The sequence below is a fragment of the Brachionichthys hirsutus genome, chromosome 4 (genome assembly GCF_040956055.1).
Source record: "Brachionichthys hirsutus isolate HB-005 chromosome 4, CSIRO-AGI_Bhir_v1, whole genome shotgun sequence".
Classification (NCBI taxonomy): Eukaryota; Metazoa; Chordata; class Actinopteri; order Lophiiformes; family Brachionichthyidae; genus Brachionichthys; species Brachionichthys hirsutus.
Window position 1 is genome coordinate 1790632 of NC_090900.1, and position 15839 is coordinate 1806470.

Sequence of the window (15839 nt, forward strand, 5' to 3'; positions counted from 1 at the left end):
TCTAAGTCTTGCCATCTGTTGCTTCGCTTTGTCAAAAGCTACTTTATTTTCTTCATATTCAGAAAGCTTTTTTGTTTGGAGGCGGCGAAACGAGTTGGTCTGCAGCCCGTCTGGCTGCGGCCGACTTACCGCACGGTTTTATGTCTGTCCTTTGAGCAGCATCTGCCTTTCCTGAAGCCGAACCTCCGCCGCGGCTGCCAGATAATTCCTGTCTGGAAGCATCTTCCTGCGTTGCCATCCCTGTCCAATGGTTTCCACATCAGTTGCGTTTCCCTGGAGACGCAATGCATTCGCCCTAAATGCCTTCAAGCCAAGTGGCTTCCTCCTTTGTTTCATGTCCGTACACACACACACACACACACACGCACACGTTTTTCCTCTCGTCTCTTTCCATCCGTCTCATTTGTCTCCCTGCAGGTAGCGGATTCGTATATCATGCCGACAAGCAATGGCTCCAGCCGCTTCCCCGTCTTTGTGGCTCCGCCCCACGGTAACCACCAAAGGTCGCCAGGCTACGTCCCCGGGCGGGTCGCCCCAGTGCGCTCGCCCCCACCATCCAAAGCTCCTCCGCCTCCACCTGTTAAACCTCAGGGCCCCCCGCCGGACCGACGTCCCGCTATCAGGCTGTCGGAGGAAAACCGGCGGCGGGAGCGCGCTCGGAGCCTGAAGCAAAGGAAGAACGCGTTCATCTGTTTTGGGGTGTCGATAGGAGCCTTCCTCCTCACTCTCATCCTCATCCTCAGTCTCAAAAGTGGAGACGTGTTAGACGGTGAGCTTTACGAATGACTTGGTCGTTGTCCCATGAGTGGTACGACGTTTCCTGATCTACCTACGTACTGGTTCTTTGCAGAGAATTGTCCGGACCACAACCCGTCCCTCAGTAGCTGGAACCCAGGCCACCAACCACAGAGGGCTGTCGTCATCAGCAGGGGGCAGCTGGTTAGACTGGAATCTTCTGCTAGCTTCCAGTCACTAACCATCCGGTCAGGCGGTAAGTGCATCGGCGTTTCTTTGTACGTTTATTTATGATCTGCTAAAAGTGTGTTTGGGCATTATTTTGGATTTTAATACTTTCCAGTTCTTGGTGATCCTCAATCCAGCATCAAAACGGGTTCACACGCTTATTTCACAGAGGAAAAACAGAACTTAAAAACCTTTTATACAAGTCGGTATATTTAAAGAATGACCCGTTCGTGTGGTGAAATCACTGCCACTGGCTGAGCGGCGGTAAAACGGCTACTGGGTTCCGCAATCGGTGGACGTTCCGCTCCAAAAAACCATATATTTCAGTGCCCAAACCGCCGTTTAAGCGACCTAAGTTAACAGATCGAGGTCCGTTTGTTGCGTGTGGAACATACAACACATCACAGCAAGTGTTTGCGTCTGCCTTTCAACAGGGCAAGTCGTTTTCGCGGACGACGCCGACGGCTCCAGAAACATAACCTTGAGAACGCATCACATCCTGATCGAGGACGGCGCAGCCCTTCACATTGGCGCTCCCAAATGTCGCTACCGATCCCGTGCCAGCATCGCTCTTATTGGCCGCTCCGACAACAAAGCGCTCGCCGAAGTGCCCGCCTTCGGCCGCAAGTTCATCGGCGTCATGGGCGGCGGGACCCTGGAGCTGCACGGCGTGGAGCGCGTTTCCTGGTCTCTGCTGACCCGAACCGTCCCGGCCTCCGGTCTGGCCGCAGGAGATTACAGCTTCCAGCGGAACTTCAGTAGAGGCATCAACCTGCGCGTGGTGGACCAGGACACGGGCGCCGTGCTGTTCGGCGAGCGGTACGACACGCACGAATCTCGCAACGACAGCCGGCGCCTCACCCAGCTGCTGAGGTCGCTGCCGGACGGCCGAATCGTCGCCCTCGCTGTTGGGGACTCGGCTGTCAAAAGCCTCCTGGACGAAACCAAGGAGGCGATAGAGGAGAAGCTCGGCAGCAGCTTCGTCTACGATCTGAAATATAGGTGAGTAGTGTCGCCGTATGGACGCCACAATGGCGTGGGTGCGTGTGAGCGAGCGGCTCGGTGCGTCATTGCTGTTGGAGGATGCGCCGACTCTTTGAGAGTTCGTATTCGCTCTCCTCGGCGTGTTTTTGAGTGTGTTGTGTTTAGTTTTGCTTTGGTTGAGCTGCTAGCGCGCCTCCCCGTCAGTCACTAGTGTCCGACACTCCGACGCCTTTAGTCCCGCACGGAGCGCTTGGATCGCGCTAGTAAACAAATTTAATGAGAGAAAATGCATAAAACCGAAACGTAGGTGGACCGAACCGAACACGCATTATGCATTACGTGAACCGTTGCCCCCCTATTTAAGACCCATCACTGGATTTTCCTCCTTGGAAAAGCTCTTTTGTTTTTATTTGGGATGTTCCATTGAACAGTTCCTCGCAATCCCTCTTCCTGTGCCCCTGTTTCCTCTCTTCCTCAGCCAGAACAGGAAGCACGCACTGGATAACGGGTGGGGTGGGGGGGGGGGGGGTGGGGGGGTGGGGGGGTGTTATGGACGGACAGTTTTCAGGATTTGTGCTGGAAACGGACGCAATCAGGAGATTTTTCGTCCATCACTCTTATTGCTGCAGAAGTTGAGTTGCTTTCAGTTTGACTTTGAGTCCCGGTCCTGCCTTTAAGCTCATGATGCGAGGGAATGGGATTCCGGCTTTACGTGACATTAGATCCTCTCTTAGTGCGTTTCCCTCAATGGGAGGTCTTCAGCATTTCACCTTAGGTCTTAAGCATTGGAGTTATTTGTAGCTTGGCGTGGCTTGATGCGCGTTCGACCGAAAAGCCAGGTGCTATGCCAGATTCTCCAGTGTCACATTTCGCCTTTGGCAGGGGGGGGTGGCTGTACAGAGTCCCCAAACAACCCCCCCCCCCCTCACAGCCGGTTCAAATGCATCAGACAATAGAGACCCTGCACGTTAACGTGCGCCCTGCTTCCTAATGCGCTCGCCGTTTATTGGAGTATTTTTTTTATCTTTATGTGCCCTATGTGGTTCTTGCTTGCGGTAGGAGGAAACACATGGCACTACTTCACGAGCGATCGTGCATTTTAATGTCTTGTTAAACTCGCACGGCATTAAGCGGAGTGATTTAAGGCTGGGAGAGTTGGCAGTGTGTCCGACCTATAAGCACTGAGCTCACGGATTTAAGTAGAGCCATTCACAAAGCGCAGTGCCAAGACAGCGATGGGAACGAAGTCCGAATGTATTTGGAAACCAATTGTGGTTTTTCAAATTGTGCCATTGTTTTATTCATTTATTTTTGCCACTACACCATGCATGCCCGGGCCTCCTGCCCTCTTTACGACCTTTTTTTTTTTTTTATTAATCGGAACAACGCACCTTCAAATGTCTGCAGGCCTCTTTCATGGTTTCCTCTCCGCACACGTAAACACGCGTTCACGCCGGTCTCCGGTGAGCGCACCCACTGGCTGGCCCCCCACCCATCCCCTAATTCCGGTCTCGCAATGACGTCGAAACGGGGAACATCAAATCGGCGATGTGACGAAAGGAAGCTCTTCTTGATTCATGAAGTGCAATCTCACTCGCTCAGCAAACCCCAGGACAGAGAGGAGGGCTTCTTAGTGGCGGAACAGAGCCCCCCCCCTCCTTAGAATGGCATCTTTGTTTATCAGTGGGGTGCACGGGGAGCCATTTTCAGAAGGTGCGTTCAGGTCACGATTGTTCCGGTGGGATTTTCAATGACGGAGACGTTCACACAAAGTCACACGGATCTGCAGATTTCTCCCCTTCGCCCTGGAAAGTTTTAAAAACGGCTCTGACGTATCATCGCGACCAAAAAGGGCATTGGTCGTGTGCTCTAATAAATTGCGACATTCTCATGCATGTCATAGAAAAGTTAAGGATTTACTTCACATGACACAAGTGTTTTGGAAGTGAGCTTCTGGGTGGTTTAGGGTGTCGCGTCTTTCAGGATCCGTTTAGATGAAGTGTTTAAAAGTCACGCCTCAGCTGAAAACGGTCGATGGTGTTTAAATGTATTTATATCGCTGACAAACCCAAGCTGGACAGTAAACAAAGCTGAAGTCAACCTTTGGAAGCTAACGGCAAGCCCGTCGAGGTATCCTCGGCTGCATGTCAAGCGTACGTTCTAGTTTGAGGTCATAGCCTACGCCCAATCGCCCCCTTTCTCCATCCACACCCTCAAACGAGTTCAGCCTCCCCGTTCTTATTTTAATCTCATTTAAAAAATAATTTTCTCAGCATTCCTCCTTTATAAGATTCCGTGCAGCCAAGTGACAGCCAAGGAGGACTTTTAGGAAGGCGTTGGGTGTGAAGGGTGTTTTGGATGCGAGCGGACGCCACCCGTTAGTCATCTTAGCCGTAGGAACGGCCTTCCTGAAATCCTCAGGTCTCATTTTCTCATTCCCTGGACTGCTCTGACATCGTTCTTTATTACCTTCGCTCTGATCTCGTGCTACCTGCTCCTCCTGTCCCGCTTCAGGCATTCTGCCGTCATAGCAACGCACTTCTGGACGAGTTGGCAGCATTTGACAAAAAAATGGTGCTAAAAAAGTATGCTATTTGACTATCATCAGTGAGGTAGAATGACATCAAAACGAAGTGGTAATGAATCATTTATGGGTGTTCATAGCGATTTCTTTTTAGTCATCCATAAAACATGAAAGGAAAGAAAAAAAAAATGAAAGTAAAGTCCCAGAACTGGATGATTCCTTTGTTTTTGATCGACACATGTGAAGCTGGAATATTGTTTCTTCTCTCATATGAGTCTTCTCCTTTCTATTTTTTTCCCAGGCAGGCTTGGGCTCTGGTCTCGGTGGTCGGCGGCGGTAACGCATCTTGCTCGGAGGATGTCAGGGAGCACGAAAACCACGACACCGGAGGAAGAGCCCGGGCGGTGCAGAACTTCACCACCGTGGACGGAGTGGGCTTCTCGATCACCGCCTACAGCGAGTGGAAGAACGGTGAGGAACGACTCGTGAACGGCGGCGAAACGGACGGGTCACTGCTCCCTTTGAAGGTGACGGGGCGGCGCGGCTTTGACTGTTTCAGAGATGAATCATCTGAACATCAAAGGCGTTCTGCTGACGGCGTGTTACGCGGCTCACGGCGTTCTGAGACCTTCCAGGCCTTATTGCGGATGTATTTGTACGCGGTGGTGCGTGCACGGTCTGCCTCAACCACGGTCGTTATTCATTTCCTCTGTGGGGTGGCCACATAGAAAAACATTTTGACAGTGATTCACTTTCAGTGTGGAAAATGTCTTTCTTCTTTTTCCGTGTATTGTTTGCTTGTCATTTCCCACATCAGCACAAATGAATGCTTCTCATAGGTAATCGGTTTCCGCTTTAAGAAAACATTGCGTTTGTTTTCCAGGTTTTCCCATCTCGGGCTTCCAGGTCGACGCCGTGGATCAGGTGATACTGAACCTGCAGGATGAAGTGCAGCAGACCTGGCGCCCGGGGGATCAGATTGTAATCGCCAGCACCGACTACTCCATGCATCAGGCCGAGGAGTTCGCCTTGCTGCCCTGCCCTCAGTGCGCCAGCAGGCAGGTCAGGATCCAAGGTGAGACACCTCAGCGGGGTCGTCGTCGTGCACGGTGGAGCAGGCGGTTCCCCGTTAAAAGCTTTATGCGCCGTAGAAAGTGCGTCAAAGGAAGGAAGTGGTATGAGAAGTGCAGTCATCTTTTTTGTTTTTAGAAAAGGAAAGTGGAAATTCATCACCAGTAGAGGAAAACAAAAATAGTGATCCTCAAACTTTTGAATTTAGTCAGCTTAATACGATCAGCAGACGCTGTGCGGCTAATCCCGCGGTCAGAGACCTAATTTCCTGTTCAGCTGCTACACCGAATGTTCGATGTAAGACTTCTGGCAGAGGCTGAGAAGTGATTTTCAGCTCACCTTTAGGTAGAAACATTTTTTTTAATTTTTTTATAAACCTCAGTGGTGGTTACGAAACATTCCCCCCCCCCACAATATCGCCTGCTCCTAACATTAACCTTGAACATTCTGATTTGCCCGTTTCTCTATCGGGCATAGTTCCTCGTTTCCTTCTGTTATCAGCGACTCCCTTCCTGAAGAGGCGTGTGTGTTAATGTGTGTGTGTCAGCGTGAGCAGCTCGACCCTGTGGAGCTTCCTGTCTTTGACCGGTCGGATCTGATTTGATCAAGTGCAGCGATTGATGCTCATGCTAATTCATGCTAATCCATCCAAAGCTTTCCTATGTTATAGAGTATTATAATAATCGTGTAGAATGTTTTCACCGAGCTTGCGGGCGAGTGACCTCCTCGTCTGTCCCGCTCCAGGGAAGCCTCAGTACAGCCACGTCGGCGAGATCGTGGACGGGGTCGACATGCGCGCCGAAGTGGCTCTTCTCTCCCGGAATGTTCTGATCTACGGAGAAATGGAAAACTCCTGTTATGGAAACAACAAGTGCCAGTTTTACAACCATGACACCTACGGGGGCCACGTCAAGGTAGTCTAACGTGTCTAAACGCTTTGTTTAGACTGTCTGCATTCTTACATCCTCGTTAAAAGGTCACCGCTAATCATACGCGACGGTTTCCAGACTGTGCATGATTTTTTTATTGACCTGCTGTCCCGTATGAGAGGGTTTATTCATGTTCCCAGTTCCCGGAAGCACCGTGGCCCCTCTAACTCCCAGTCTCTCTCTCTCTCTCTCTCTCTCTGGGTTTGTGGTTTTGTTCCATGTATTGCACAAAGCAGACGCGTTTTCTTTCTATGGTTTGACTTGTAGAAGCCTCGGCTCTAGTTTTGCGTCTACATGTCTGGGACGGATTTCATCCGAGGCGGTAACGGGAGCCTCCTCTTCTCCCTGCCCAACATCTGCGTGTAAGTTGACTAATGTGGAGTTGCGTTGGGAGCAAATACACAGAAACATTCCTCTTGGCTCGGAGCAACTGGACCCCCCTTGAGCTAAACAAAATAAATACTTTCCAATGAGATTTTCTTTTTTTTTTTTTTTTTTAACAGACCAACAAAGAAGCAATGTCCAGTTTTTATAGTTTACGACATACTTGTTAATGTTATCGTCATTACGCTACCTGTTAAAGGATTGTTTCAGGGCGAGGAGGTCAGAAAGACTCGGTGCTCGCCACGGCGTGTATTTCCAAATCCGTTTTCATGCCATTCCTAAGTGGACGTAGATAAACTTCCTTCTCTCCAGGAAGGGAGTTGGCGTTTGTTGACAATCGGAAGAAATGAAATCTGATAGAGAAATGGGCACATGAGGATGAAACGGGCGATGTTAGAGGAGCGGAAGACATTAGGTCGATGTTTATGTTTGACCCGTGCGTGCGTGCGTGTGCGTGTGTGTGTGTGTGCGTGCGTGCGTGTGTGTGTGTGTGAGAGAGAGAGAGAGAACTGAAAGTATAGACAAATCGCCCTTTAACAGGAACCAGACTTGCTGGATTACCCACAAAAAAGACCTCCTAGCAAGCTTTATCCAGCGATGGATTATTTATTGGCTGTTCGTGTTCAACTGATTTTCAATTTCTCTTTTTTCTTTTACTCCCATAATTGACTTCAGCTCGGCGTTCCTGCCGGACTGATTCTAAACGCGTCTTTTCTTTGCGGCACAGATCAGCGGTAACTTCTCATCAGCACATCTGTCTCACGTGGAGCTGAAGAACATGGGCCAGCAGGGCGAGAGCGGCCGCTACCCGGTCCACTTCCACATGTGTGGGGATGTGGACCAGAGGGGAGGCTACTGGGAGCCCACGTACGTGGACGGACTCGCCATCCACCATTCCTTCTCCCGCTGCCTCACCATCCACGCCACCGACGGCCTGCTGGTTAGTGGCGTTTGTGTGATGAGTGAGACGCCAGTAACGGCGTGCTTCCTCTATTTCTCTTCCTCTTTTGCTCAGTCTCTTTAAACCGTTGTCTCGTATCTTTTTTTTCCAATAAAGTAATTTGTCTGAAAGTCTCTTTGGACCGAGTTATAACTGGATCATTAGCCTTTGGACAGAGGCTTTTATTTATTTGTTAACTGAAATCATAACCCAGCAGTATCTTCATTCAATTGATCTTCTTAATCTGCTCCAGCGCGCCTTTGTTTGTGTCTTTTAGTCCTCTTGACGTCAAACGGCGACTGTTCCATTTGTCCCCGAGGCCGCCGTCTCGACTGTCCCGCGCTTTGGAAGACATCGTTTCACTCTGCTCTCGTTTTTCTCGTTTCCTTCTGTCACAATGTGATTATTGTTGACTTAATTTTCTACTTAGCTTCAGATGGGTTTGATTTAAAAACAAAAACAGTCTTAGTAGGAGATTCTTTCAGGAATTTCAAGCTTTAAGGAGGGGGGGGGGGGGGGCACGTCTAACGGTCGGATGATGATTCCAAGATGGACTCGCGACTATTTATCCTCGGTTCTCTTGCTTACTGGGATTCTTTTTGCTTTTAAACGCCTTTAAGTCCATCAGATGAGAAGTTCTTCCCGTTTTTGAGGCAGAATGTCGTCTTCTCAATGTGACCCAGGTGAAGAACACCGTAGGCTACGACACCTTGGGCCATTGCTTCTTCCTGGAGGACGGGATTGAGCGGCGGAACACGTTCTACCATAACCTCGGCCTGCTGACCCGACCCGGGACGCTGCTGCCCACCGACCGCAACGAGAGCCTCTGCACGGCCATCAAGGACAAGGTCAACGAGGGCTACACGCCTTCGCCCAGCACGGAGTGCAAGTAAGAACGGAGGGAACCGTCTCTGAACAGCCGTGGTAACAATTCACAACAGTTAAAAACAGGATTTTATGTCGTTGTCACATCCAATCCTGGAGCGGTTCTAGTCCTGAGCCACGACTGTCGACACATCAAGGCCCCTTTTTGATTTATGACACTTAAGACAAAGCTGCTATTTATTTAAGAATGCTTTTTAAAAATGATTCGCTGACACCATGAAGAAGCTTCCCAAACCCTGTGAGCTCTGAATTAGCCAATGTCTTGATTTTGAAGCAACTTCATATTCAGCCGGGGGGGGGGGGTACGGAGCGCGGAGCAACTACCTTTTATCATTAAAAATTAATTTGGTTCTTGGAGCTTCTTTTAAGTCCCCAAGTTGTCCCTGAAGTCTCTCAGCGGCAGGAAGCCCGGCGGGACGGTTCGGACGGTTCGGACGTGTCCTGACGGAAGCCAGAGGATCCGTGTCCGCGTGAAAGAGATACTGTCGTTGGTACCGGAGACCAGCAGAGATACCGGCAGGAAGGTTTTATCTGAGGAATAACACTCGCTGCTCTACACGGAATGTTTTTAAATCCAGAACAAGAAACAAGAAAAGTCCCACTTTGAGAGAAGCAGCAAGGCCTGTTTCCTCTGTGTGTGTGTGTGTGTGTGTGTGTGTGTGTGTGTGTGTGTGTGTGTGTGTGTGTGTGTGTGTGGCAGAGCGCTCCCTGTCCAGGGTTTATGCTGGAGAGGTGGATTATTAAGGGAGTTGGGTGAGATCACATCCCTCTCTGATCTCTGTCTTCTCCATGTTGCTGTTGTTGGTCTTTGTTAAGTCCAGGTAGTGCCTTTCATTTTTTCCCCTGTCTTCTAACGTCTTCGTGTACCCGTGTCCGTCTCTTCCAGGGCAGTTTCAACATTCTGGATCGCCAACCCCAACAACAATCTCATCGGCAACGCAGCCGCTGGTTCTCAGGTAATCAAAGCGGCGTTGCGTAAGGAAGCGTCCTCGCCTGACGCGTCTCGCGGAGCTCTGTCCCGATTGTGGCGGAAGACATATGCAGGTTGTCTCTTTACGTCTGTGGAAACGTCAACGTCAATGGGTTTGGTTTATTCTTTCCATGGGGTCTCGACTTCCTGCCGAGCTCCGTCTGTCTCTTCAACCCCCCCCCGATGGATGGAGACGCGTCCGGATAACAAAACTGCTGTTGTTGAACAACCCAGCGTCCTGCGAAGATGATTTGTCTCACCTCGTGTCTCTGCTGCTCCCTCCAGGATGCTGGCATCTGGTTTGTGTTCCACAGCTCGTCCACTGGAGACTCGCATGGCCTGGTACCAGAGACCAAAGCGGAGCTCACCCCACTCGGGATCTTTTACAACAACCGCGTGCACTCCAACTTTAAGGTTTGCTTATTGAGCCTTTTTCTTTTTTTATTGTAATGTCGTCTGAAGTCTGCTTCGTCTGTTTCTTATCCTCTTCGCTCTTCTTTCTGGCGCTTGCCAAGTGCTCTGTGATCCATTTTGACATCTCGTCCTTTGTGGCGCTAAGCGCTAACGACTAATGACAAGGACGCTAGCAGAAGATCCATCATCCATGCAGGACGAGGGAGGCTGTGTTGTGATGGCGGGCCCAACGCTCCGAGCCTAATCTAATAATAGTTCTTGTAGCGTTTCGACTTTCTATCCCATGCAGAGCGATATGTAATAACTCCGGCGTGGGGCTCGTAGGCTGTAACGCGATCTGAGCACACTTCTGAGAAACATGATACCTGCAGGTGTGTGTGAGGCCCAGAAACAAGAGAAACACAACATTCATGTTGTGTGAAAAACGATGACACATAATTCTCTGCATACTCGCTTGGTCCTTGCCAAAAAAAGAGGCATGAACACACACGCGCGCGCGCGCGCACACACACACACACACACACACGGCCGGCTCCACAATAGCGCTCTGTCGCGCAATGGCAGAAATCGTGCAGGTGAACTGTGGGCTCTTTGTTCGGACCGACCGCAGCGGCCTCTCTTACAGAGGAAGGAGCCCAGAGGTTCGAGACTATAAATCGCTTATACCGAGGTATAGACCCTGTACACACACACACACACACCCTGTACACACACACACACTACATGTTCATACGTCGTAAATTAATACACAGGGATTCTTTTCAACGCTCTTCCCGCCGTCTCCAGCGCAGCGCTGACTTGAAATTTTAATCTCACTCTGGAAACGACCCGTAGTTCTAACTTTGACTGTTTAAAAAAACGGCATCTTCTGAATCCGACTCGTCTCTGCAGGCGGGGCTGTTCATCGACAAAGGCGTGAAGACCACCAACGCCAGCGCCGCAGACCCCCGGGAATACCTGTGTCTCGATAACAGCGCCAGGTCTGTATAAACGTGTGTCCTCAGTTGAACGATTCTACACAAAGTGTCCGCTAGACGCCGGTCTGCAGCGACACGATGCAAATATTAAGGTATTGGTTGCTTTTCAAATGTATTTTTGATTTGCCACTGTCAGTAAAACGCTCCTGTGAATGAAGTTATTTATACCGGTAGTTGTATCTAGAAGGATAAAACCATGGAGCCGGGGATGGATGGACGGCCTTGTCCCTCTGCTGCCGCGTTTCAGTGGAAAAGCTGTCGGGTTTGTGTTGACAGAGAAAACAAGGTTTCAGAGATAGTTTCCTCTCCGGAGCTCCTTACCCAAACACTGAGACTGGTAGCCAAGGTGTGTGTGTGTGTGTGTGTGTGTGTGTGTGTGTGTGTGTGTGTGTGTGTGTGTAGTACTACTCTTAAAAGAGAGAAAAGGGTATCTGTGTTATCCAGAGAATCAGTCCTTTGTTTTCCTTTGACCACGTGAATATTTTACCTCGACCGAAGCGTCTTTCCTCGTAACCCTTAAATCCCCTTAAATGAACGACGTCACGCTGGTGCAGCGGGGAGGAAACGGTGAAAACCTGCAGGGAGATCATCGATCATCGCTCAGAACGGAAAGTCTGGAGTATGATGCTGGAAATGTGTGTGCGTTTTCCCAGATTCCGACCGCACCAGAATGCCGATCCGAGCCGCCCTCGAGTGGCGGCGGTCATCGACACCCTCATCTCCTTCAAGAACAACGACTTAGGGGCGTGGATAAGGGGCGGCGACATCGTCATCCAGAGCTCTGGGTGAGACGCTTTCCGTGTCTTCTGATGGTTGTGGGGAGGGGGGGGGGAATAAGGCCGTCATTAAGAAGGGAATGTGTTGCTGACATCTGCGCTGCCAGTGGGATGAAATCCCACCCCTCCCTGCGATGACATCATTCGCTGTTTGCGCCGTCGTTTAAATCATTTCACCCGGTGTTACGGTCAAACCCCGGATGGGATTCCGGTTGTTTTTCCAAAAGATACGAATTTATGAATAATTATCCTCATGAAGTACCAGAAATGATTTCGTCCATTAACTGCTGGCGCCGCTTCGTTTGACCACTTCTGTTCCTTTTTGAGGTTTTTGGCGAGATCTAACACGTGTCTCCTTTGAACAGCTTTGCAGACAATGGAGTGGGATTATCCTTCGCCAGGTGCGTGCGCATCTCCTCCGCTCTGCCAAGAGGCCTTCGGGATTAAGAACCGATCCAAAAGCAGCTTCTGTGCAGTCACAAGGAGTTCTTGAATTGTTCGGTCCTTTTTGAGCTTTGGGTTTGTCCGTCCAACCGTCCCGTCTCGTGAGACTCGTGTCGGCGGTGAATTTATTAGAATTAAAACATAAGATTTTGTCCAAGTTTGAGAATTCTACTCTGATTTTGAGAGAGTACGGTTACGACAGATGCGTCCGCCGCTGTTTCCAGGGAGAATTCAGAGCGATTGCAGATCAACACAGATAACTGAATTGAGTATTAGATTAAAAACTACAAATTGAGTTGGCTAAAAAACAACAACATGTAAACCTAATTTACATGGTTTATCCACCAAAGTAAAAATCTAGTTTAAAGAATGAAGTATATAGAAGGCGTTTTTAGTTTTCTTTCATGTTCAATATGTTTTTGTCAATGTTTCTTGTTCTCTTGGGGGGGGGGGGGGGGGGGGGGACAACCTTTCCCATCATTTTATGAAGATGAAAATATGCTGTCTTGTCCTCCAGCGATGGCAGCTACCCCAAAGACGAAGGCTCCAGCCAGGAGGTCACCCAGTCCCTGTTTGTGGGGGAAAGCCGAAACCGAGGGACCAACGCGGGACAGAATAAGTACTGGGGCCCGGGAGGGGCCGACGCCAGGATGAGGACGCTGCCTAGAAACAGGTGATGCTGAGGAAACGGCGGGTGGGGCGGCTACACAGATGTTTTTTACAGCTATCTGACCGCTGTGTGACATCTGGCTGGTCGGACTGTCGTTGTTGTCGTGGTTACTACCCCGCCAGAGCTTTTTGTTTTTGCCGAGCTGTACAGTAAATGAACGGATACCGGGTTCAGGAATGCCAATTCAAACTTTGCACGTGTGACGCCTGCTCCTCATCTCCCTCTCCAATCGTAGGACGTTCCCAATCAGAGGCTTCCAGATTTACGACGGCCCGGTGCGGCTTACTCGGAGCACATTTCGTGGATTCATCCCCACGCCGGAGCGCTACACCAGCGCGGTGGGATTCAGCCTGAAGAACACTTGGCAGCTCAACCCCCGGAACGACCTGTCCAAGCTCAGCTTTCAGCCCACTGTGAGTGAGCGTGTCGATCTGCCGGAGACGTCACGCCGTCGCTCCGCTCCGCTCCCTCCACAGCAGCTTATCTAACAGACGAGGACAACGCTGGAACCCGTCGACGCCGCAGAGCAGTGAAATAACCCAAGTCTGCTCAGAAATGGCTAAATCACTGGCGCCCTCTTCTGGTAGTGCATTGCAGTGCACGTTTGTAAATTTACTCGTCTTGCTACATTTCCGTATCCCGCCACAAAACTGTAGACGGACCAATAGGAGCAGGTCTGTTTGAAAAAAATGCTGTGATCTTTTGCACTGCTTTTAGACGACATCAAAAGAAATTGACTCCCTTGTGCATTGCTAATAAGCTTATTTGAAATGGTGCAATATGACTGGACCTTAATGCACGTAATACTCTCAGGTGGGCCTGCGCACATTCTTCGGTCGCCCTGGTCAGTGGTTCGAAGATAACGACCTCGATGGTGACAAAAACTCCATCTTCCATGACGTGGACGGGTCGGTGACGGGCTACACCGACACCTATATCGGCCGATCGGACAATTTCCTGATCCAACATCCCGGCTGTGTGAACATGTCCCAATGGAACGGCGTGATCTGCAGCGGTCGCTACTCTCAGGTACGTCTGGGGTTTTGGCACGCCTTGTTCTTGGGCGCACCTTCTTTTCCTAACTGCTATATGCATTCCTCTTCCTCTCCCTCAGGTGTATGTCCAGACCCAGGGAGCGTCCAGCCTCAGTTTGTCCATCAGCAGAGACGACTATCCTCACGCGTCTCTGGTACTTAGAGGGATAAACAGCCAGGGGGCGCTGTCGCAGCAGTACCAGCCCATCCTGATGATGAGCAAGAGCTACACGCTGCACTGGAGCGGCCCGGCGCCCCGAGAGGTCGTCCTGTCCCTCATCAACTTCGACCAGTGAGTGGGAGGCGTTTGAGGCATGTGTGGGACGACGCTCGATAGTAATTTACTGTTTTTATTCAATTCCAAGCTAAATTTCTCCCTCTTAGGGAGGACTGGGTGCTGGTAGGACTCTGTTACCCATCAGACACCACGTTTCAGATAATGGCTGACATCAATGACCGGCAAAGCAACACTTTTGATGACCTCACGGACTACGGCACCGCCTCCTCTCTGTCAGAGCTGGAGACGAAGCCGCTGGAAAGGAAGTACTACTTTGACCGCGCCGTCGGGTGAGACAACGGCGTCTAAATTTCCTTCTATGGTTGAGGTTTTTTCCCCCAGAGATTCCCTGTTTTCTGGATGCTTATTGAACTTTCTATTTGCCCCAGCTTGTTGTGGCTCTACCTTCGGGCGCGACATGGCCGGGACGGTCACAGCTACTGCTCAGTAAGAGGCTGTGAAAGAGTGAAGGTCGTGGCCACCACGGCCTCCAAACAGACCTGTGACTGCTCCGCCGAGGCCTACCCCAAGTACTCCAGGACGCCCTCTGCTGCGGTGCCGATGCCACCTCTCAACACCCGGCCGTGCAAAAGCTGCGGCGCCCATCAGGTTTGCGTTGCTATCTTTAACACGGTCTCTTAAGACGCCCCCCCCGCCGCTGACAGACGTGCTTCCGTCTCAGCTTGTGTTTTCCAGCGAGCCGTGGACCTCCTACCTCCAGACTCAAATCAAGTCTCTCTGCAGCCGAGAGCAGCAGAGAGGAGATAACGGCTCCTTTATCACTGTGAGCACGAGTCCAAAGACACCGTCTTACCTGCATAACCTTGATGTGGTTTTCATGAACTTCCTGTCACCTGCTAGGTGAACGAGGAGACCATGTCCTTCTTTCAGCCTGGGTACTTCCTGGTCTCGGTGGACGCCTGCTCTGGCAAAGTCATTAAGACGATTGCATTTGCCAAGATGGACGCCAAGATGGAGCAGTACTTAAAAACTGGAATACCAAAGAGGTGAGCCAGGCAGAGGTGAAGCTCTTAGGAGCATGTCCGTTTTGTGTCTGTGAAGATCAGTCCCTGCTTCCTCACGCGGTCCCGTGCAGGAGGTGTTCTTCACCACTAGGGATGGATTGCATATGCTTTATGATCAAACTCGCAGCGGAGTCGTGCACATTCTTCAAGTGCAGGCCCGTTTATTTGGCAGGTCGATAGTGCTGATGGCGACACGAGGTCGGCCCGAAGGCCTGGTTGACGTTGCGCCACATCTTGTCCCCTTCGGCGTGGCAAAAGCTGCCGACCTGCAGAGTAAAGGTCGGTGACGCGCTTTGAAAGTATCACACACACACACACGCGTGAGACGGTTCTCTCCCGTTCTCACGCCTTACCGCTGCCTCCCGCTTGCAGAGAGTCTGGCGCTTTGGGGCTTCCACGGCGGTTCTCCGCCACCTCCGTGGGTGTCGCTACAAGGCGGGCAGGGGAACGAGTTCCTGGGGCTGCAGGAGCGGTACCTGCCCCTGAGCCTGGAGGCTTACGGATGCTCTCCGCCTGCGCCTCATACGAGAAAAGACCTGCAGCTGCTCAAGAAGGCCACCGGCCAACAATGA

At 50.8% G+C, this 15839-nt stretch overlaps 1 protein-coding gene across 1 annotated transcript; it reads left to right on the forward strand.

Annotated features, from left to right (window-relative positions):
- The first annotated feature begins 435 nt into the window (after positions 1 to 435).
- On the forward strand, positions 436 to 15839 carry cemip2 (cell migration inducing hyaluronidase 2). Its single transcript, XM_068738376.1, has 23 exons — positions 436 to 769; positions 851 to 991; positions 1398 to 1965; positions 4773 to 4942; positions 5355 to 5546; positions 6287 to 6456; positions 7583 to 7795; positions 8479 to 8684; positions 9567 to 9636; positions 9936 to 10064; positions 10956 to 11044; positions 11695 to 11826; positions 12183 to 12218; positions 12779 to 12934; positions 13167 to 13344; positions 13745 to 13960; positions 14046 to 14257; positions 14350 to 14532; positions 14632 to 14851; positions 14925 to 15026; positions 15104 to 15249; positions 15440 to 15546; positions 15640 to 15839. Exons 1-23 carry the CDS (start codon positions 436 to 438, stop codon positions 15837 to 15839), a joined length of 4170 nt encoding a protein of 1389 aa, XP_068594477.1.